This window comes from Sycon ciliatum, chromosome 1, assembly GCF_964019385.1.
Source record: "Sycon ciliatum chromosome 1, ocSycCili1.1, whole genome shotgun sequence".
Classification (NCBI taxonomy): Eukaryota; Metazoa; Porifera; class Calcarea; order Leucosolenida; family Sycettidae; genus Sycon; species Sycon ciliatum.
In genome coordinates this window covers 85,291,725-85,314,248 of record NC_088643.1, presented here as the reverse complement: position 1 = coordinate 85,314,248, position 22,524 = coordinate 85,291,725, and the positions used below count along the sequence as shown (strand labels likewise).

Here is a 22,524-nt window from a genome sequence, read left to right as displayed (position 1 = left end):
GTAAATTTCTTTATTTTCTCATAGATCGATCAACGAGCTACACTCTACGTAGATCTACGTACTGACCGGATTTTTTCGAAAAAAGCGCAGTCGACTGGACTATCGATATATCGGAAACACGCAACACGTGCATGATGCATGCCATAATAAAGCATGCTTGGTCGTTTTACAGGTACATGTACGTCTTATGACCATGAATGGCATGATGACACCCTACGACTCCGTACTCGACTCGTAGTACTGACTGTTGAGTGTTGTAGTGCGGTATTCAAATCCAGTCAAATTCGGAAACATGCTTGTATGCACTGTGCATACCGGTATTGGAGAGACTTTCGTTGAGGTTTGTGCCCCCAGGAAGACAGTCGCCAATGGCATAGTTTATGGGTGTCTTCTTCATTGTCTTGTGTAAAAGACGTTGAGTATGCCGGATTCAGTTGAATTGGAAGTGATGCTCTTGAAATTATGGCCCTGATCCGCGCTATTCCTGTCCTCCTTTCGATCGCCACCATCACTGTTTTGTTATCCTTGGTTCCAAGCGTGAATACCGAGGCACGGGCATCTAATCAGCTTCCTATTGGTAAGGTTACATGCATTGGTCACACGCACGACGCATAAGCTTCGTACAAAGCAGCTCTAAATACTGCATGGTGCTTCTAAGTTCTAGCACTCACGTCATTCTGAAAGTAATTCACCACCACAATCTCAAAAGCACAACGTTCTTCTGGACTGAAGTTTTTTGCCAGTCAAGATATGTCATGTACATACTTTAGAGACCAATATCTTGTCCACAATGTAATAATGATGGCTGAGTTAGTACAACCAGATACACATGAAATCACAGCACTATACGTGGTGTGAGGTCTCCAGGTGGGACAAGGGGGCACGGAATTCAGCTGAGTTGCACGGAATTCAGCTGAGTTGCACGGAATTCAGCTGAGTTGCATGGAATTCAGCTGAGTTGCACGGAATTCAGCTGAGTTGCACGGAATTCAGCTGAGTTGCATGGAATTCAGCTGAGTTGCATGGAATTCAGCTGAGTTGCATGGAATTCAGCTGAGTTGCATGGAATTCAGCTGAGTTGCATGGAATTCAGCTGAGTTGCATGGAATTCAGCTGAGTTGCACGGCGAGATTGCCACAACATGACAGTAATCGGATGTTAGGCAACTGTACGTTGTCTGTTGTTGATGGTAATGGTGAAAGACGGCCGACTAACGCCTTTGTCACACATTGGCTTATCCATACGACGTTCGTTGAATATGGTGCTTGTTGGTGGTTTGTTGGTGGTTTGTTTTCTCATGGTTTCAGAAGCCGTAGCTTGGCATCCAAGAGTTCACTTGCAATCATCAGAAGATAGCTATCAATGTAAGTGACTAAGGCCAGTAAGGGCTCGTTAAACACTGTTGTGGTAGGTGGTATGCAGACTACTCCCGTCATAGCCAGGGTGTAGTAAAATACGGCATTTTTTCACCCCGGTCTTTCCGGGACAGTGTCCTACCGATTAGGCTACCGGGATCATGCACACCCTTAGGTTATGGCCCCTTCTTGCTACACATACATGTGTTTGTGGTTGGCTCATAGCTCGTATCAATTGCCTGATATGGGCTACACATGTTGGTCAGCACACCTAGCAGCTTCAGCTGGTTGACTTCCGGAACGACTGTGGCCTGGAATAATACAATCGGTGGGACGGCGACTGTGTTGTGATGGTGAGAAATCAAGAGGAATTGAGACTTAGTAGGTTCGAACTTAATGTGCCAGGCCATTCCCCAGTCGGCCAGCAAATTTACAGCAAGCTGGAGTACGTTTACATCTTCGGTTACGGCAGTATGGGTCGATATGCACTTGTGTAAGGTGGTGTCATTACCATATAGCAAGCTGGGCTCCAGCAGGTAGGTGTTCCTTAGCATCATGTGTGTAAAGAAGGAATAGAGTCGGGTCCAAGATGCTACCCTGGGGGACGCCTGGTATAATGGGGTAAGCAGGGGAGGACTGTCCGTTCACTGACCGCAGCCTGGAGCTTGCGGTTGGTGAGGTAGCTTCTGAGCCAGGCAAGAAGAGGCGTCTGGATCCCATACCGCTCAGGTTTGTACAGGACACCAGGGTGCGACATTCGTTGACGCCCCAGCAATATCCACTGCCAGGACGTGCACAAGTCTTCCACTGTTGGCAACTTGGCTCCATTCTTGTTGGAGAGCTAGGAGGAGGTCAGTGGCACCAAGTCCAGAGCGGAAGCCGAATTGGTGAGCAGAGAGAATGGAGTTGATATCAAGAAAGTTTGTAATGCTCCGGCTGATTCCAACCACTTTCCATACATTTTGGAGATAATGGAGAGAAGGGATATGGGACGGTAGTTCTTCACACAGGATTTTGAGCCTTTCTTGTGAACCGGGACGACGGTCACCGCCTTCCAGGCAGATGGCTGGTAGCCCTGTCGGAAACAGAGAGAGAACAGACGAGCGAGCGGGCGTGCAAGATAATCTGCACACGTCTTAAGCACCCGACAGGGGACAGAATCAGGGCCAGTTGCTTTCGACTTTCCTAGGTGCCCTGCCGTACCCCGCCCTATACCCTAGTGACAGATGCGGATCTCAAGCATCAGCCATGTGAGAATAGACATGAGTCATCATAAGACCCTCTGCCAGCGTGTGCGCATATACACTGTAAGCTGCATCCATGTTCCCCTCGTTTGATCACAAGGAGCAAATGCTCAGTCGCAAATCTGATTGTAGAAAATCATCCATATTTATTGGTATTTGACTAGTTAAAGGGGAAGTCAAGCCTAAAATCAAATTTCACCAGTTGTTGTTTTCGGGGTGCTGAGTCGAATGGTCTTGGTCCGAGGAAGCTGAGACGCTCCCTTTCTCCTTTATTCCCAATCGAACTCGCGTACTTCCACCGAAATTGGGTGACTGTGCGCTACTAGATGGGGATTTGTATACAAAATGTCACTAAAAGCGCCATTTCGTTCTTATAAAAGCATGGATGACCGCGATTGGCCCATATGCTGTAGTCTTTTGGAGGCTGAGTCGAATGGTTTTGGTCCGAAAAGGCTGCGATGCAGCGTTCGGGCCTTATTCCCAATCGAACATAGTTGAACAAGCGGTCACGTGCTCCTGCGTACACCAGTTACCTGGTCACCGCGCCAGCAGGCGACAACTTTCACACCAAGGTCCAACTCGAGTTTAACTCGAGTTTAACTTGAGTGACAGGAATGCACCCAAACAGGCTGTAACTTGTATCCTGCAGGCACGGTGACCAGGCGACTGGTGTACGCAGGAGCACGTGACCGCTTGTTCAGCCATGTTCGATTGGGAATAAGGCTGAACGCTGCATCGCAGCCTTTTCAGACCAAAACCAGTCGACTCAGCGTCCCAAAGACTACAACATATGGGCCAATCGCGATCATCCGTGCTTTTATAAGAACGAAATGGTGCTTTTGGTGACATTTTGCATACAAATCCCCATCTAATAGGGCGCAATCACCCAGTTTCGGTGGAAGTGCGCGAGTTCGATTGGGAATAAAGGAAGAAGGGAGCGTCTCAGCTTCCTCGGACCAAGGCCATTCGACTCAGCATCCCGAAGAGTACAACAGGTGAAAATTTCATTTTAGGCTTAACTTCCCCTTTTTAAAAGTTGTCATTTTAGTGATAGATAGTGATCTCTTGTGCCACATGACCTCTCGTTTACTGCCCTCCACCGTATTGGCGCTTTACCGCGGACATGTTCGGCCTATGGCGGAATGTGCTTGCCAGCTTTGGTTCTGTGCCGTACCAGTACGGGATAACGGATCGTTAGACCATCTTCAGGCAAAGGTTGCTAGAAGATACCTTTACCGAGAAAAAAAGTTCCTGTCAAATCGAATCGGTGTTCGTTGGTTGTCGATTGGTTGTGTTTCCATCAATAAGCCCAAAACAAAAAATAAGCTTGTTTCGGGTCGGCCGTGAAAAATCTTTTTGGACAATGTGTTTGGTGGCTATGATCAAGGATCATAATGCTTACATTAGGGATGTCACCGGGTAGTAGGGTACCTGTGCTACCCGTAATTAGACCGGGTACCCGGGTAGCAATTTGCTCCTGAGAACCCGATCGGGTAGTTGGAGTACAGTGTTTCTGCAACGGTGCATGTAAAAGGCACGGCTACGTGCTTACTGTGTATGTTCTATGTAGCGCAAGTGCACACTCACTGTACACACTATGTATGTCAGAAAATACCCGATAGGGCACCCGTGCTACCCGGATAAAAATACCCGAACCCGTTACCCGACCAAACCCCTACCCGTTGCAGCCCTAGCTTACATCATGATATGTGATGGACAAAGGCATTATAAACATACATATACAATCATGTTTTCGCGATGACAGCATGAACAAGGCAAGGACGCACTGTTCACGCTGTCACCGTGAAAACATGTTACCTATCAGGCAAGGCTTGCATATACCATGTACAATCATGTAGTACTTCAGCACTTGATGCACATGTGTACTACTCACATGTCTAGAACTGGATGTAGGCATGATCCACGCATGCATGCATGCACGATGCAAATGACCAGTTCGCCACTACAGCCTCCCCAGGCACCTATTGCACACATATGCGGGCCAAAAACAAGTTTCAGAATAAGGAGAAAAGTGACCCGGTCAGCTGACCCGAAACAAGGCTATTTCTTGTTTGGGCCCAATACACTATAGTTACCGTAGAATCCCTCGGATAAGGCCATGGGATAATCTGATTCTAAAGGAGCATCGGATAAGCTTATAATAAATTATGTGGGTATGGACTTATACGTTGATCGAGATATACATCAACAAAACACAGCAAGTACTGCTAGAATATCTGTACATTCAGCCAGCAAAGAAGGAAAGCGAACTAAAAAATTCAAGCAAGCCCCCGAGCTTTGACGCCCACACCTAGTTGTGTGCGCCTTTTATCTGGGCCTATGTATGGAAGTGGGTCTATAAAGCCCGTCCGCGGCATGCAGCTACGCAAGAGTTTGGGAGAATGGAATTTGTCATTTACGTTTGAGTCATGGAACCGCGACTCGCGACTGATGTATTGTTCCGCATCGATGTGACCTGTGACATCATTTTTACTGTACATGTACATGTACCTTGACATCGAAATGACGCAAAAGACTAATTTCGCTGTCCAGAGCCCAGGTGCGGAGCTGCACACTCTGGTTTACATGACGTAGGCAAGGTGCAACATCATGCAGAGGGGTTGCTTTGTGAATATGTGAAGGCACGTTGTCTCACGTGCATGTGTTATTGAATCATCTCAAGGACTGCAATGCTTTGAAATCTTTCCTCTGCGTTTACTGCAGATCTGTGTGAGCTCTGTAATAATGGAACTCGTGTTGTTGTCCTGTCACCGGGAGAAGAAGGTGTGAATCTGGACGACCATTCTGCAGACACTGGCGATATTGTGCTTGTGAGATCACTGGCACCTAACACAACCCTCTTCCATCTTCTCTCTACGTTTGACTCAACAACCTGGTATAATAACAAAGCTAGCATTGGTCAAGCACTCTCATCTACCTTGACCAGTAATGTAATCGCATCCTTTCTGAACCTCTACCCCAATCATAATGTCATTGTTGTTGGTAAGGCAGTTGAAATCACTTGTGTGTACTTGAAGTATGTGAACTCAGTTGGCGTGTCAGATGTCATCCTTCAGTTCATTAGTCCCACCACCGTCTGTGGTCAAACGAGGTTTTTGAAATCTTTTATTCTCACGATGGTCTGTGGCCAATAAGAGAAAAAAGAAGTACAGGCATGGAGTGCGCTTATAATGGAGACTGGGCTTCTACAAGAGACTGCGCTTGTAATAGAGATAATACGGTACTTACGGTCCCCTTTACAGGGAGCTGTCTCCTGACAGTCAGAACCTCGCATTGCAAGAATATTGATGGATACGAAACGCATTTAGCTGAACTTCAACTGAATATCGTTCCGCCTTCTGTGTCATGGATTCTTTTCGCTCGAGGAGGACAGACAAATCATTCGGTGTTCACTGGAACTTTTGTGGATGCTCTGCTAGACTTTCTTGTGCTTTCTTGCCTACAGGTGCCAAATGCACAGTCTGTCCCTCACAACTCTTCAATAAACACATATCATTATGGGTGAACAGTGCCGATCAGCTCCTAGAGGCGTCTCTGGAAAATCGGGCAACTGTTCTGCTGATGATTGGCCAGAATGTTGCCTCTGCAACTCAAGTTGCCTTTCTGCAACAGGTAAACTTCCTCTTCCCTTTCTTTGTATGGGGCTGGACGAACTAAGTTCTGTCTTTGCAATGGCCTGATTGACTGGCATTTTGTTATTTTAATACGTGTGGTTTTTTTGAAGGTCTGCTGTGCTTATTTGTATGACTGACAGAATAGTGCATGTGCGAATTATGGCATGTACAGCTGTACTTCAAAAACTACCTCCATGTGATTGTTGTTCCTCCAGGTTCAACAGCTGCTACCCCTGTTCATATCACAAGTAAACGTGATCGTGGCAAGCCTCCCTATTTCTATCGACACACATGTAAGGAAAAGTATTTTTTACCTCGGATACTGAGCAAATAATAAATGTAAAATAGAAGAGAACACATGGGTACACACAGGGGTTGCAGGGTACCCAGGTCAGGCCGCTGTGAGGTGGCGACGTGATCTGGACACAGTGAGGGTGGGTGATAAGTTGATAACTACAATTTCCTCAGATTTTCCTCCCATAGAAACTTCCATTTCCCCCCAGAATATTGGGGTTCAAGGATCCCACCTGTACATTTACGTTCGGATAAGAAATCCCTCAGATATTAGGACCTCTTTCCTGTTGCATGTTCCCCATAGGGGTACGTCTCATCGAGGATTTACACTCACGGGATAACCAACGGTCACCGGCAAGGGAAAAGTTCAGATTGCTGGGATGCCATGCATTTTGAGATTTTTCCTTGCGGAATCTGACCAAGGCTAGCGTTATGCACACAGCCATTTTCTTCCGGTACTCTCGAAGGTACTAGTAATGCCTTCGACTCATGTCGGGTACTAGACTACTAATTGTTGTTTTTGCTATGGTTCTATTCTAGGCTTCCAATTCCGAAAATCTCATAATGGATAGTCTCTCTGTTGCTCTCAAGGGCCTTCCGGCCACTGATTCTCGCTGCCACTGTGATGGAAACTCTTCCCAAGAATGGATTGCAGCACAGGCAATGCTGAAAAAGGCACTCAAGAAGGTAAGTTAGGCCAGTGCTGGCCATGTCCGTAATAATTATTATGCTGTGTTCGTGGTGTCCCTTCTGTACGACATGACCGCATTGATAACAAGCTATGCAGAATGGTCACGGAATCATCTTGACAAGCCCAGCCTAGTAAGATGCATGAACACTGACAAGAGAACCTGGCAACACATTGGAGAGAGAGAGAGAGAGAGAGGGATTTAAATGCACTCTGTTGTTACCTGTACTTGTTGACTACAGACGGCCAAAGACGTATACCCTGTGTTGCTAACAACACATCAAGTACGAAACTGGCTGAATGGTTTCTCTGCTGACGTTATACACACTTCATACGGCCAAATATCACAGGTAAGCCCGAGTGTGTGATCCACTTCCCCTGCAGAAGTCAATAAGTGTGACTTGGCCCGATTTCAAACTCAAGCATTCGTTCATGCTTTTGTTCCCTCAGTTTGTGTGCATACGTAGAGTACTTGTGCACTGAGTACTACAGCAATATGTGTAGCCAATTATAAGTCACTGGGAATTTTCAAAAAAAACTGTATTTTGACTGAAGAGAAGAATTCAGCCCAGATAGGAATAATTATGCCAGCCACAACCCATGTGGCAGCTCATACAATACAATGTATCACCCTGTCAGGATTCTTGCTAGCCTTCTGAAACATACTCAATATATGCAGACACACATACTAAGTACCCAGTCAATGATTTGCAGGTTGCCTCTCCTTCCTTGTACTTCAAAGTAAAAATAATTTTGATGTTGCAGTGAAGTGCTCTGGGCTGCAAGAGGGATGGGGTAGGGCTTGGCATGCCACTTCTCCAGGTAGTCATGTCAGCACGTGCAAAGGATGGCAACAGCTGGGTTGTTCCTCTGAGACTGAGGACTGCCCAGACATCATACAGTCATGTACATGAGTATGTACCTAAGTCCTTGATAATTAATTATAAGTATCCGACTCTCTCCTCGACTCCATACTACGTATATACTATACAGCCCAGCGCCACTGACCCTGGAACTAGAATAGGTCAAGCTCAACATGCATGACATCATTGTGCCAAAGTAATAACTTACTTGTAAGAATGCTAAGTGCCAGCTTCCAACAATGAAAGTCCTGCATATCATGTGAACGAGTGTGAATCAGTATTGTGTGCTGCAACGCTGAAAAGGCCGGATTTATGCGTCAATGTACATTGTACAGATATCAGAGATTCAGTGCTCCATCATCCATGCCACACATTGCACTCATAAAATTAAAGTTGGAGAGGGTTTAGCAGCAGTGTGTCGCCCAAGGCAATACCGTATTGCTGGAAACATCGAGCTCCTGAACTCATGGTCAGACTTTGCTCTATCGTAGCATTATTGTCATCATCAGCACTGCTATACTAATCCTGTTTATCTCCCCGTCAGCGGTAGTGGCAGTACCCACAACAGATCAACCATTGCCAGATGGTTGAAGCGACTTCAAGTTTTCAACAAAAATCAGCCACTCAGCATGTCATGGTGGTGAAATTGTACGCGTTTGCAATAGTCAAGGCGAGCATAATCTCAGTTGAAACCTAGACAAAACCATCTATGTCATGATAATTATCGATGTAGCCTTTATAACCACGTATGCATAAAGCTGCATGCATGTCGCTCTTGTATGCACCACATACACATAAGTATGAACGTCGGCACAAAAGCAGATGAGCACGAAACTTTCGCCTGCATGCACGCGCGCACACACACACACACACACACACACACGCACGCACGCGCATACACACATTGTGCAGTACAGTATGAGAAATCAGCATTGCAAAGCCAAGAATAATGCATGCTGCACGCTTTGCATCAAGAGGATGACGATGTGTTGCGAAAATAATATAGACCTGTATGTAAGAGCCCCTCGACTTGAGTGTATGTTCAAGGAAGACAAAAAACGGCAATCAGGGAAGCTGGTCGACATCTACAGCAACAGTAATTCGTACCATGTACATGAAAGAAGGTCCGTTGCGATCTAAAGTCTAGTGATATTCACACGTTCTAACTTACTCATGGGTAGCGCGGCCGACATTGCTGCCCGCACTGCCTGTGAATTTGCTACAACTCCTTTTTTATTGCTACTTGTCCTGTCAAACCTTTCTTTTGATAAAAAACAGTTTTGTACGTGCAGTGCTGCCGTCATCCTATTCGCAGCAGACACATACGCACGCGCCATGCGTCAGCGTCTAAATATATTGGCTGGCTACAATTATTAAATATATGAGTAATCTAAGAAGGCAGCAAGCCCTACCTAGGGTTGGCGGCTTCTGTTTTGCGCTTTAACGACCCGGAATTGCTCGAGCCGTGACTTTGCGTATCTTCGCCGGGCGAGCGCATTGATCTCCGTTCCATACTGCCGGTACTACGCTGTGACGCACTGCCTCCTCTTGCATTGGTTGGCGACTTTCCGCTCAGCGGACGTGCACCTGAAGCTGCTGCTGCACCGCCAGTTGCTCCTGACGCTGACGACGATGACGATAGCGTGGGTCCAGCTTGCGCTTGTGCGCCAGTGGACGCAGCGGCGGCAGCGGTAGACGGAGCTTCGCGGACAGCCTGTTTTCCTGGCTTTACTGTGATGATGAGGTTTTGTGAGTTTGCCACCATCATGTCTGTCACCTGATCTAGTGTCTTGCCTGTTACCTCGATACCATTCACCTCCAATATTTCATCGTCCACAGCCAGCAATCCTGTTCCCTCCGCAAGACCACCTGGGACAAGTCTGGAAATGAAAATACCTGGCACCTTCTCCAGGACGTTCTGTGGCGTAACGCGCGTACTCATGCCATCTCGAATATAGAATCCTAATGGCTTGTTGGAGGAGTGCTTTAGCAGCTTCACACGACGTACCGTCTCCGGAAGGAGGTCAGCGTCGACGATGGCTGACACTTTTCGGAAATCCTCCGGTGTGCCGATCTGTATTTGGCCAAGCTTCTTGTCCGGACGCAGGCCAGCCACTTTGCGCTTTCTGGCTTGCTGGAACATATCAGCGAGCAGCGCATCTGTGCACAACAACAAGAGGCATAGACAGTAACGTCTTACGATGGATATCTGCTGCAGCGGCGCACCTTGCCGCAATCGCACCGGGTTGTCACACAGCACATTGCAATGCAAAAAACAACATTGCCTCATTGACAGAACACTCTTTTCTCAAGTCTCATTTCATTGCCGCTGTTACTTTTCCAGACTTTTAGCACAGGACAGAATATTTCAAATTGCTCTTGATCAGTCGTACTGCAATCGTATGTGAACTCTTCGCCGCGTCCTCACCTTGGCCGCGATATACGAATATTCTCAGCAAGGGTTTCGAGAGCGACACCGCATGGGCGAAGTTATCATCGTTGTTGATCGGTAACAGATCGCCTCGCAACGGCTCCGTGTAACTGATCGACACACTGTCCACGTCTCCTACTTTATGTAAGGACTTGATGTGTAGCATGAACAACTCGAATGTCTTCAGCTCAGTGCGCTTCATGGAGAAGCGTCGATATTCCTGCTCGAACTATGGCAGAAGAAATAAAATAAAAAAGTACACACAGCACACGACATCACAGGCGTCCAGAAAATTATGAAGCGCACATAGCAGCTAGCAGCAAAGGTTCCATCGATGGTTACCTTCGACTTTACTTCGACAACATCGTCAGCCATATCTGCGACCAGTAAGCTTATTACGCGCCACGGCTAGGTTTCGCTGTGCTCACAAACCCTCACTTTTCTTCACTTCAGTCTGCATGTAGGTCTTCTCTCTTGTGACTTTTGCCGTTCTGACGTTATGTGTGATCGTTACGAGTGCAGTACATCTACAGACAGCGCACTACTACTAGTCTAGACTAGAGTCGTAGAGAGCAGTAGATCTCGAGTCATACTCATTACTACGTCTCTACGTCTCTTGTCAAGTCTTGACTTCACTTCTCACTGTTTGATCAGCGATTTTGTTAGTTTGAGTTACATCACAGCATCACAGATCTGCATCTAGATCTACAGTCCATGTCCTGTCCATGCAGCACAGACTCTGTGCAGCATATGCATACACCATACAGCCTGTGTCTGACTTTGGCCGGCCTGGGGGAGTGTGGCTGTAGCGTGGTAGCTAGCTAGCTGGCATAGATGCTGGAGTATGTGTGTCATACTACATCATGTAGCCACACATCTTGCTGTACAGTCAGTACAGCCGGATTTGTGAGGTGTGAAATGTCCATACTTGTCGTGACTATGTTACCCATGACCACATGATACTGTATAACACCTTTATTTCGGTGTAATTTAAATTTCGGTAACTTCGGTACTGGTCCTGGATCACCTAATTTAACATTACACCTAAATTTTCCGAAATACCAAAATATGTAAAAATCATGAATCCAACTGTCAAATTAAAAAAATCAACTACATGTGTAGTTGTAACTTATATACTGGTATACCGGTAGTACATTGTACATACATAACATGTATGCAAATGTGGAGCCTTTTGGCCTTGGCGGAGATATTAGTGCAAGAGCGTTTTTTTTTTTTTTTTTTTTTTTTTTTTTTTTTTTTTTTTTTGGTGCCATGCATACCGAATTTATCCTTACACCGAAAGGTCAGGGGTTGGCTTTTACCGAAATTTTACAACACCGAAAATAAGGTGATATACAGTATCTTGATACAGTAAAACTCCCCAGATTCCGGCAGGTTGGGACGAGCAGTGCTGTCCATAACTAGGCACGTAACTCGGAATTTTCGTTACTGCATGCAAGTACATGTAAGACTTTTGTGCCAATCAATATGACTGTTTTGGGGCCTTTTTCGTTTAAAAGCCATTTTTGTGACTCTAGATGGGTCAGAAAGGTGCCTGGTAGACGGAGGTGTCCAGATTAGGGATGTTCGGATCTGGGGAGTTTTACTCTACTGGTAGTGTACATGTACATGTATCAGGCACATGGCCATTGCACATTCAACAATGTTACATGTGTGCCGGCCCACAGTAATGGCAATCTTGGTGATGGAGTCTGCAAGTACAAAGTGTAGCAAAATTAGTTTTGGAGTGGTACTACAAGTACATCACATACATATCACACACTTTTTTTCTTTCTTTTTCTTTTCTTTTGGGTTACATTTTTTCCTTTTCTGGTTTTCTGGGTTTGCATTTTAAATTTGTATTGCATTTTCATCCATTGTGTTTCTTTTGCCCGTAAAAACAGACTTCGCAAAATGCAAGTACAAAGAGTGTCCTCAGACTTTAGATCATGATGATACAGTCAATACTACAGCTGCAACACTGAGGAAATTATAGTGTATGACCCTATGGGCAATGGGGAGTTGGGCTTGGATACTACATTGTACAATGTTATGTTGTTGGTTGACAGCATATACTAGCAAGGTGGAGGACACCGTGTTCGGAAACATTGACCTTCCTACAACATGTTTGAACAAACATGGTTTAGTAATACCATACATTGTACATGTAGGCTAAGTATGTTAGTAGGAAAAATAACACAAGAATTGCTATGTTCCAAGAGGGCAAACTGTGCGGTTACCATTCTTATGACATTGTATAAGTCTTCAGGCTGGGTACAATCATAACGATGTCACCATGATCCCAACAAATATTTGACCAATATAACAAGACAACGTCCGGGTAGATGAGCGCAGCACAAATTGTCAACAGAGAAGTACAATCAGTAGGCTACAGTAAGTACGCCGCTGTTGTGGTAGCTATCCCAGGTGTACATGCAGCTCTAGATGTCCCACACCAGATCATTCAATCATCAATTAGAAGTATATATGCTTGGATGTACATCAATCATGGCCAGGACTCTGCTACTGACTACATGATTGTATTGCTATACTCCACCTTTGGCATGATGTTTTCAAACTGAAGTGTGAAATGGGTGGATATTCCAGCCCTAGTGATCTACTTCAAAGTACTGCCTATGTGTCAACTGTTGACAGCCTGGGCAAGCTGTGATACTGAGAGGTGTTGCTCAGTACAGTGAAGATAGTGGACTATGTTTGCTGGAGGGCGCCTTGGCGACCACATGTCTGTCAAGGAACTGCCACCAATGCACCATGCCTTGCACTGCCTACTGTACTATACTACACATGGTGGTGGTATGGTACTACACGTACACGTACTGCATATTGCTCAGTGCCAGTGGTCAGACCTGTCACTCCAATAGTAGTCGTATTTGGACTGCGCAGCAGAGGTGGACTACATGTTGGATCATTGACACCATGTTACAAGGCGGAGGCCGGACGCACTGTGTCGAAAACAGTGCTCCTGGCTACAAGTACAAGCATTAAAAAACGGTTGCGGGCATTACAATACATGTACTGCTATAGTGACTGGTGTTCACATCAGCTCGTCATGTGACTGAATCTGTGTAGAAAGTGATCATGATGTGTGGACAGTGGAACCAACATGGCCAACATCAACTTCTTGTCACACTTATCGCCTGGTATTTGCTTTGGTGATTTGTCCTCTATCAATGCTTGCTGCAGATTGGAACTTGGGATGGCACATCTGCTGCTATCAGCTGGTTGCCATTGTATCGTCAACATGCAGGTCATGCGGCCAAGGCTCTTCTTCTAGATCAAGTTGAATATGCAGCTGAAGACTGGAGCCGGGAGCAAGGGGAATCACATGTACGCAGCAGAAGAGCGACTACGCAGCAATCACCCTGTCCAGCTGCTCGCATAACCACCCTGAAAGGCGCCAATCTGAATGTAGTTACCATTGTGGTAAGACACAACCGCTTGAGTGGTTCGAGCAAGCATGAAGTTCTTTAGTCTGCTCGAAACACATAGATAGTGCTTGCACAGTGCACTCGGAGTAGAGTCATTCTGATACATGTATACAGTGTGCAGTGTGCAGTGGTCACAGAGACCCGAGCTGTGCTCTTATGTGCTAGACAAGGTTGGCTCTTGGATTGGCGGGAAATTCAACATCAAGACAAAGTTTATCAGACTAATATCTTGAAAAAGAAAGGGAAGCAGATTGTGGCAGTAGGGCCATATCTGTGGAAGATCTGTTGGGAGGTGTGTGCTACCCCTCATGCCAAAACAAATATGGGGCACAGCTGCTAGTTCTTAGGCTGTCATCACACCATGGTACAAAGCGCTGCGTCTACGTCCACGTAAGGAGTTTTTGGTCGGTTGTCATGATGATCTGTATAGGGGAGCAGAGGAAACGGGAGACGTAGACGTGGTATGGAGGGGGGGGGGGGGGGGTATACTACTTTTTGTATGAATGTGCGTATCTGCCCCAGCCTTTTTCCGAGCGACCCTGTACTTCGATGTACGTGGGTTCAAATTTCTCCAAAAACCTGACTGTGTCACAGAGTGTGTGTACGCGTCAAGAACTGTGCCTGTCTGATGACACGACCACCCGTTTTGGTTTTTTCACCATAGACGTAGATGTAAACGGGAGTCGGAGAACGTGGTGTGATGACGGCCTAAGCTGTTGCTCGCCTGTACGTCCATTTTTTTAACTGCAGACTTGCCAGGTTAAAAATGTACTTGGAAGTAATACGGTTCTGATCATAGGGCACAAGAGTACCCTCTACATTACTTGCTGTACAAGAGGCTTGGTGATAGGACACGTAACTGGATGTGAATTGGGGGTAAATTTTCAAAGTATCCCCTCTATAGATGTATCTTTTCCTAGAATAGCCTTCAGGGGGGGGGGGGGGCATTTCTCCAATACCTCAAAGCTTTTCAAGGGGCTTTGTCCCCTTTCAGTGCAGCCCGGGCCCCTTCGATCCAGGCAGGGAGACACCCCAGGTCCCTGGTGACTGCGCATGGACCTCGAAGTCACCCCGGATCCACCTCTACACATCCTGTCTAAACCGGACCACAGGCTGTGCTAGTATCGCTGGTGCATGTCACATGTTTGCCCGTGTCTTTCTTCTAGTATGTGCTTGTGTGCATGCTCTCTCATCTTGTGTTGATAGGAAGAACCATTCTTACTCAACTCGTCTATTGACAACAAGTATTCACTGAAAGGATTTTCCAAAGATCTTCTTGATGCTCTGGCCAGCCAACTGGGATTCAACTACACACTACGTCTTGTTAGAGATGGTCAATACGGAGCTAAATCACCTGGTGGCAACTGGTCTGGGCTAGTAGGCGAGATTGTGAATTGTGTAAGGAAAGTGTTTGTGTTTTAAATAGTTCCGCATTGGAGTTGGAAAACTGAGCTTGTCCTAAGCCCATGCATGCATGCTCGTGCACGCATGCACGCGCACGCACACACACACACACACACACACACACACACACACACACACACACATATGTACAGTAAAACCTGTAATGGCGACCACTCGGATATGGCGACCACTCGACCATGGCGACCACTTTTCCTTGTCACGGATGCATTCACATTCAAAACAGCTCAGATAAGGTGACCACTCGCTCAACGCGACCGACGACCACCCACCCGCGACCGCGTTGCACAGTGCTAGTACATGTAAATGTATGCATTGCATGGTGTGTAGATGTGCATGGTGCATGCACGACACTTCACAGGTCTGAGGACCCCAGGCACATGAGTCGTACGAGAGTAGCATAGGTGTATGCCTGTGATACTCTGATCAAAATGATGTATCACATGTGGATATGGTCACGTGACCCACTGAACCTGGATAAGAAGACCACCTGGCCACGGTGACCACTTTTTCTCGTCCCTTGAGGGGTCGCCTTAGACTGGTTTCACTGTATATTCATCCAATACGTCAATCACCTTAGGCACAACCCAAGGAAGTGGAGAAGCCAAAGAACTGGAAGCAAACCTCGTAGATACTAGTTGTGATAGTACGTGTACATATCAATTTTGCTGTTCTTTTTTTTTAAATTCTTTGCTCTCCCTGCATTCATGATGATATTATCATCATTGGTTCGTGGTAAAGACACACCTGGCAATATGGCGGTAAACACACGCCTGCCCACACACTTCGTGGGTTCAAAAAAACACCTTTTGTAGTATGTGTACTACATATGCCATGCACAGTTACATAATTGTATGTTTTGGCACGTGTGTTCGACTAAATGCACTTGTCCCACCTCCTCAAAGCCGAAGCACGCCGCTTCTGTGGAGTCCTGCACAGACAGTGCCTTGGGAGGCGGGCGAAAATTCAGAGCAGGTGCTGACAATGAACAGTGTACTTGTTGTTACCTGGCCTACTGTACCGTCCTGGATATACCATACTATGGGGTATACGCTATCCAGTACGAGTGTCCTGCATTATTCTGTACAGAATCAGTCAATTGAATTAAAAGATTTACTATGACGATATTACGATTCGGGAGTTTAGTTTAATTCATGCTGGTTTGAATAGGGTTCTTGTCTTTTTCTACCTTTGCCGTGTCCTTTTTCTGTTTCTAGGAAGCTGATTTTGTTTCCGCTCCACTCACAATTTCCGTCGGACGATCCAGAGTAGTTGACTTCTCACTGCCTTTCTTGCAGCTTGGCCTCCAGGTTGCCATTAGGAAAAGTTATCCTGGCGAGCCTTCGTTCTTTCAGTTCCTCGACCCGCTGTCTGCTACCGTGTGGGGTTTGGTGGTGGTTGCCGGCATTCTTGCCAGTATGAGTATGGCACTGGTCAATGCCTGGAGTCCGTACAGTTATAGAAATGCCCGTGCTTTGAGGAACGAACCGCCAATTTTCAAATGCGACTGTGCAATCGATGAGTTTACGTTTTACAACTCGCTGTGGTTCATGGTGGGTAGCTTTGCCCAGCAGGGTGCCGACAAACAGCCCCTGTCACCTAGTGGTCGAATAGTGGGCATGACCTGGTACTTATTTGGACTGGTCGTTATCAACACATACATTGCTAACCTTGCTGCTTTCTTGACCACCAATAACCGCAATTTGCCAATCAATGACATCACGTCATTACCACTACAGGACACGTTACAATACGGTACCGTGCTCAACAGTCAACCGGAGTCGTTTTTCAAGACCACTCAAATTACGGCCTACAAAAGAGTCTGGGAGGGTATCAATACCAACCGGGCACAGCTTGTGCTCACTGCTAAAGAGGGTATTGACATGGTGCGCTCGTCAAACTATGCATTTATCTGGGATTCACCGTCCCTAAGGTATGCCGGACAGAGGCTGCCTTGCGACTTGGAGGTGCGTGGAAATCCATTCGATCTGCGCGGCTACGGATTTGCCATGCCCCTTGGGTCAGCATTTCAAGAGGAAGTGTCTAAAGCTGTGCTTCTGATGCAAGAGAACGGCCTGATTCACAGACTGCAGGAGAAATGGTGGGATGACCGCACACAGTGCAGTGATCTTTCTGGGACGTCTTCAGGAGGTGGCTCAGAGGTTATCACACTCCGGCATGTGTTTGGGTTGATGATGGTCATGGCTGCAGGAATTCTTGTGTCGCTGCTCATCTTGCTGGCTGAGGTACTTTACTACAGCTGGAAGCAATCTCGAAAAGGAGCGGTAAGTTATATTTGTTATAGCCGTTCTCATACCTTGTTTCAGTGTGTATTTTAGTCAAATTTTTGACTTTGCCCAATATCCCAGGAGGAGGGTCAAAAACTGTCAAAATGGATGAATGAGGTCCACCCAGGGATAAAATAAGTCAACTTTGAGCGACAACTGAAATTTGGCCATATGCGGTGATATTTGGCGTTACAGACATTACCTCTTTCAAGAATCTTTGTTTCTAGCCTGCCACGTTATACAATTGTGGCGACTTTCTAGCCTAGATGTTCTTAGGCCACCCGTTCTTCGGTGCCCGATGTTACCATTGCATTTAAAGGGGAAGTTAAGGCAAAAATTAAAATTTCACCAGTTGTAGTCTTCGGGGTGCTGAGTCGAATGGTCTTGGTCCGAGAAAGCTGAGACGCTCCCTTCCTACTTGAATCCCAATCGAACTCGCGCACTTCCACTGAAACTGGGTGACTGCGCCCTACTAGATGGGGATTTGTATGCAAAATGTCACTAAAAGCGCCATTTTGTTCTTATAAAAGCACGGATGACCGCGATTGGCCCATATGTTGTAGTCTTTTGGACGCTGAGTCGACTGGTTTTGGTCCGAAAAGGCTGCGATGCAGCGTTCCTCCTATATTCCCAATCGAACATGGTTGAACAAGCGGTCACGTGCTCCTGCGTACCCCAGTCACCTGGTCACCGTGCCTGCAGGGTACAACTTACTAGCCTGTTTGACCTTTTTTGGGTGCACTCCTGTCACTCGAGTTGAACCTTGGTGTGAAATTTGTCGCCTGCTGGCGTGGTGACCAGGTGATTTGGGCACCCAGGAGCACGTGGCCGCTTGTTCAACCATGTTCGATTGGGAATAAAGGAGGAACGCTGCATCGCAGCCTTTTCGGACCAAAACCAGTCGACTCAGCGTCCAAAAGACTACAACATATGGGCCAATCGCGGTCATCCGTGCTTTTATAAGAACGAAATGGCGCTTTTAGTGACATTTTGCATACAAATCCCCATCTAGTAGGGCGCAGTCACCCAGTTTCGGTGGAAGTGCGCGAGTTCGATTGGGATTCAAGTAGGAAGGGAGCGTCTCAGCTTTCTCGGACCAAGACCATTCGACTCAGCACCCCGAAGACTACAACTGGTGAAATTTTAATTTTTGCCTTAACTTCCCCTTTAAAGGGGAAGTTAAGCCTAGAATCAAATTTTCACCAGTTGTAGTCTTCGGGATGCTGAGTCAAATGGTCTAGGTCCGAGGAAGCTGAGATGCTCCCTTCCTTCTTTATTCCCAATCGAACTCGCACACTTCCACCGAAACTGGGTGCCTGCGCCCTACTAGATGGGGATTTGTATGCAAAATGTCACTAAAAGCGCCAGTTTGTTCTTATAAAAGCACGGATGACCGCGATTGGCCCATATGTTGTAGTCTGTTGGACGCTGAGTCGACTGGTTTTGGTCTGAAAAGGCTGCGATGTAGCGTTCGGTCCTTATTCCCAATCGAACATCGCCGGACAAGCGGTCACGTGCTCGTGCGTACACCAGTCACCTGGTCGCCGTGCCTGCAGGCTACAATGTACAGCATGTTTGGGCGAGTTTCTGTCACTCGAGTTGAACCTTGGTGTAAAATTTGTCGCCTGCTGACGTGGTGACCAGGTGACTGGTGTACGCAGGAGCACGTGACCGCTTGTTCAACCATGTTCGATTGGGAATAAGGGCCGAACGCTACATCGCAGCCTTTTCGGACCAAAACCAGTCGACTCAGCGTCCAAAAGACTACCGGTACAACATATGGGCCAATCGCGGTCATCCCTGCTTTTATAAGAACGACATGGCACTTTTAGTGACATTTTGTATACACATCCCCATCTAGTAGGGCGCAGTCACCCAGTTTCGGTGGAAGTGCACGAGTTCGATTGGGAATAAAGGAGGAAGGGAGCGTCTTAGATTCCTCGGACCAAGACCATTCGACTCAGCACCCCGAAGACTACAACTGGTGAAAATTTGATTTTAGGCTTAACTTCCCCTGAGTCAGATCCGTATCTTTGAGTGGTAGTGAACGGCAGTTCCTAACTATTATAATATGTTTTTAAACCCTCAACCGAGATACTAGTACATGTACATGTAACAGGATCACTCACTGCCAGGGCGTGTCGGGTGTTACCATAATAAAACATTTGTACTGAAGGCAAGCGAACACAGGCATGTGTCTACTGCTGCCATGGACTTCCTGGGCACTGCACCTTTTGTATGCATTGTCGTATTGTACTAGTCCACTAAAATGCTTGTGAGACGAACACGGAGCCACACCTTCGGGTTTTTGGCACCCATTTGTGCGAACCAAAACAAGTAGTTTTGTCTTTTGAAGCTTTGTGTTGTGTTGACTGTGCTCTTTTACAATACAAGTAGAGATTTGCCTATTGGCACTGTTTGGCACAGTGCTAACATCCTGTGTTTGTGTGATGTCGTATCTAACATGTGTCTGTAATTGTAGGATTCTATCCGTGATACCGTTGGACGGTGGTCCAATACCAGATTCAAGCCACCAACACTGACACTACCGCTTTCCAGCAAGAACAACTTTGTTGCTACGATGACAAGACGCAGCATGTTCTCTCGACGTGGATTTGGCGATTCTAACTTCCCGGCAACACCACCGCCTGCGCATCCCATGTCACGCCTGAATGAGGGTAATGCCAAACACATAATGCCAAGTGGTTTGCTCAGCCCAATACAGGATGCCAAGTCCCTGAATAGTAGTAATGTCACACAAACTCGCAGTGAGTCTTACATTAAGACCAGCCAGCTCCAGCAATTGGCCATGGGGGCTTTGACAAACCCTGCAGCGCAGTCAAAAAGTACCAGTAAACGCAAGAAAGTGCTGCGGTCCAAGAGAGGACAGCGAAGTACTCACCATCCTATGCACAGCTCATCCATGAAGAAGGACGTCCCAATACCTCAAAATTGTATGAATGTAGTAAGGGACACAGAGATCAGCAGTAATGATTCTCTCCCCCGGCTGGTGAAAGCTGATGTGGATATGGGAGTAGTTGAGCCATCGCCACCCTACTCTCAAGGTCCTGAGTTGCGAGAGAGACGTTCTATGAAGGCTCGAGATAGCCATGCCTCAGACCGGTGCAGCCTACTAGTGGATATGTTTGATTCTGACGAGGCTTCAGAACAATTTTCAACAGAGAAGCAGGGCCCATCCATCTTTGATCAGCTTCCCAGAAATCTGTCTTCCGTCAGCGTTCCAACTCGCGCTACAAGCCTAAGGACCAAATCACTTTTTGTTCAAACAGGAGCTGACTCCATTTTTCCCACAGTATCAAAAGCATCTCTTTGATGTCGGTGCTGCTCTATGCTATGATTCCTTCCTTCCTGTCTTGTCTAGCTGCTAAGTTTTATCTTTTGTAGTTGTTGGCCAAAGTTTCTGTCCATTGTAAGTTGTGACCATCAGTTTTTCCTATTATTATACTCTCATATAGTTTTTAGCAGCTTCTCCGCTTTGGCGTCAGCGGCAGGTTATAGTCCACAACACGTAGTCGCTACCGAAGCGAGATACAGATATGTAGCCATCCTTTTTTGCTGCTCAATTTCTCTCTCGCCGCTTAAAAGTCGGCCATGCTGCACTTTTGTACCAGCTCCTGCTGTTTCTACAGCGCTGGCCGGCGAAGTTTGCGTTATACGTCATCATGATTTTTATCACGATCCAATTATAAAATTCTCATCATTTGTTCAAATACAGTCGACTCCTGATATAACGAACACACAGGAGAATTAGTTTTTTATAGCCGAAGTTCGTTATAACAGAAATGCACTCACACTATGCAAGGAGCAAGCTATGACTGGAAAGTGGCCCATGACAGCATGAGTGGACTTGGTTTACATCAGGGAGTAGTACAATACTGTATTGTACTACTCCCTGGTTTACATGCTGCCCTGCATGATTTGGTTCATTATAAACAAAAACTGTTCGCTGTAAAGGGTCAATTTTGTATGTGTTGAAACAGGGACATGGACAAGGGTTCGCTATATCACAAAATTCGCTATATGCGAGTTCGTTATAAGTGGAGTCGACTGTAAATATAAAAATACAGAATCTATTGCAAACAATGGTCCGTTGTTTCTTGTTGTTTTCTTCAACATACTAGTAGTACATGCATCTGCACAATCCACACCTGTCCAAAAGAACACTAAGAAATTTTAGAACCAAACGTTTTGGCGTTCCCTTCTCTTCATGGGCTCTTACAGGGAGCAAAGCAAGAATGACGCGAAGACAGCAATTATACCGGGGCAAAGAATTGAGAGAGATGAGCATCGCGCCACAAGTGTGAAAAGTCAGCAAGTCAAAAACAGCATGAAAATCAAACAATAATACTAACACATTGAACGTATCAAGAGTTAAGATTATTCTTAGCACTCACACGTGGACTAACATCAAACAACTGAAGGGACAAAACATTTCTCTTCTGAACACATGTGAGACATACATGTACCGGTGAGTGCTATGAATAATCTTGCCTCTTGATACGTTTGATGCGTTAGTATTATTGACGTGCCTTTTCTTTTTTGTACTTTGCAAAAATGTGCGGGGACACTTTGTCCGGATGTATACAAAACATCCGGAAACTGACCGTTAACGGTCGGAAATTGTCCGATGTCCGACCATTATTTCGCGCCCTGGGTAGGATACTGTCCCGGAAAGACATGGGTGCTGGGTTCGAATCCCGCTCGTGGATCCTTCTTTTGCAACATTGGCGCCTGGCAATGGCTAGAATCCACGACCCATCGTACCCCCCCCCCCCCCCCCCCCCGCTAGTAGGTACGGCGTGAGGCCACAGCCTGTTGGGGCGGGGGATAGGCA

General features: G+C 46.4%; 2 protein-coding genes across 2 annotated transcripts; one reads left to right on the top strand and one right to left on the bottom strand.

Moving 5' to 3' along the window:
• Positions 1 to 314: 314 nt before the first annotated feature.
• Positions 315 to 21,481, top strand: LOC135806029 (uncharacterized). Its single transcript, XM_065320161.1, has 11 exons — positions 315 to 577; positions 1,308 to 1,364; positions 5,324 to 5,602; positions 6,066 to 6,232; positions 6,450 to 6,527; positions 7,069 to 7,215; positions 7,459 to 7,566; positions 13,715 to 13,954; positions 15,166 to 15,357; positions 16,599 to 17,666; positions 20,152 to 21,481. Exons 1-11 carry the CDS (start codon positions 463 to 465, stop codon positions 21,001 to 21,003), a joined length of 3,303 nt encoding a protein of 1,100 aa, XP_065176233.1. The 5' UTR covers positions 315 to 462; the 3' UTR covers positions 21,004 to 21,481.
• On the bottom strand, positions 8,662 to 11,000 carry LOC135806030 (partitioning defective 6 homolog gamma-like). Its single transcript, XM_065320162.1, has 3 exons — positions 10,853 to 11,000; positions 10,508 to 10,739; positions 8,662 to 10,239 (listed from the first exon to the last, which is right to left on the bottom strand). Exons 1-3 carry the CDS (start codon positions 10,883 to 10,885, stop codon positions 9,488 to 9,490), a joined length of 1,017 nt encoding a protein of 338 aa, XP_065176234.1. The 5' UTR covers positions 10,886 to 11,000; the 3' UTR covers positions 8,662 to 9,487.
• Positions 21,482 to 22,524: the final 1,043 nt, after the last annotated feature.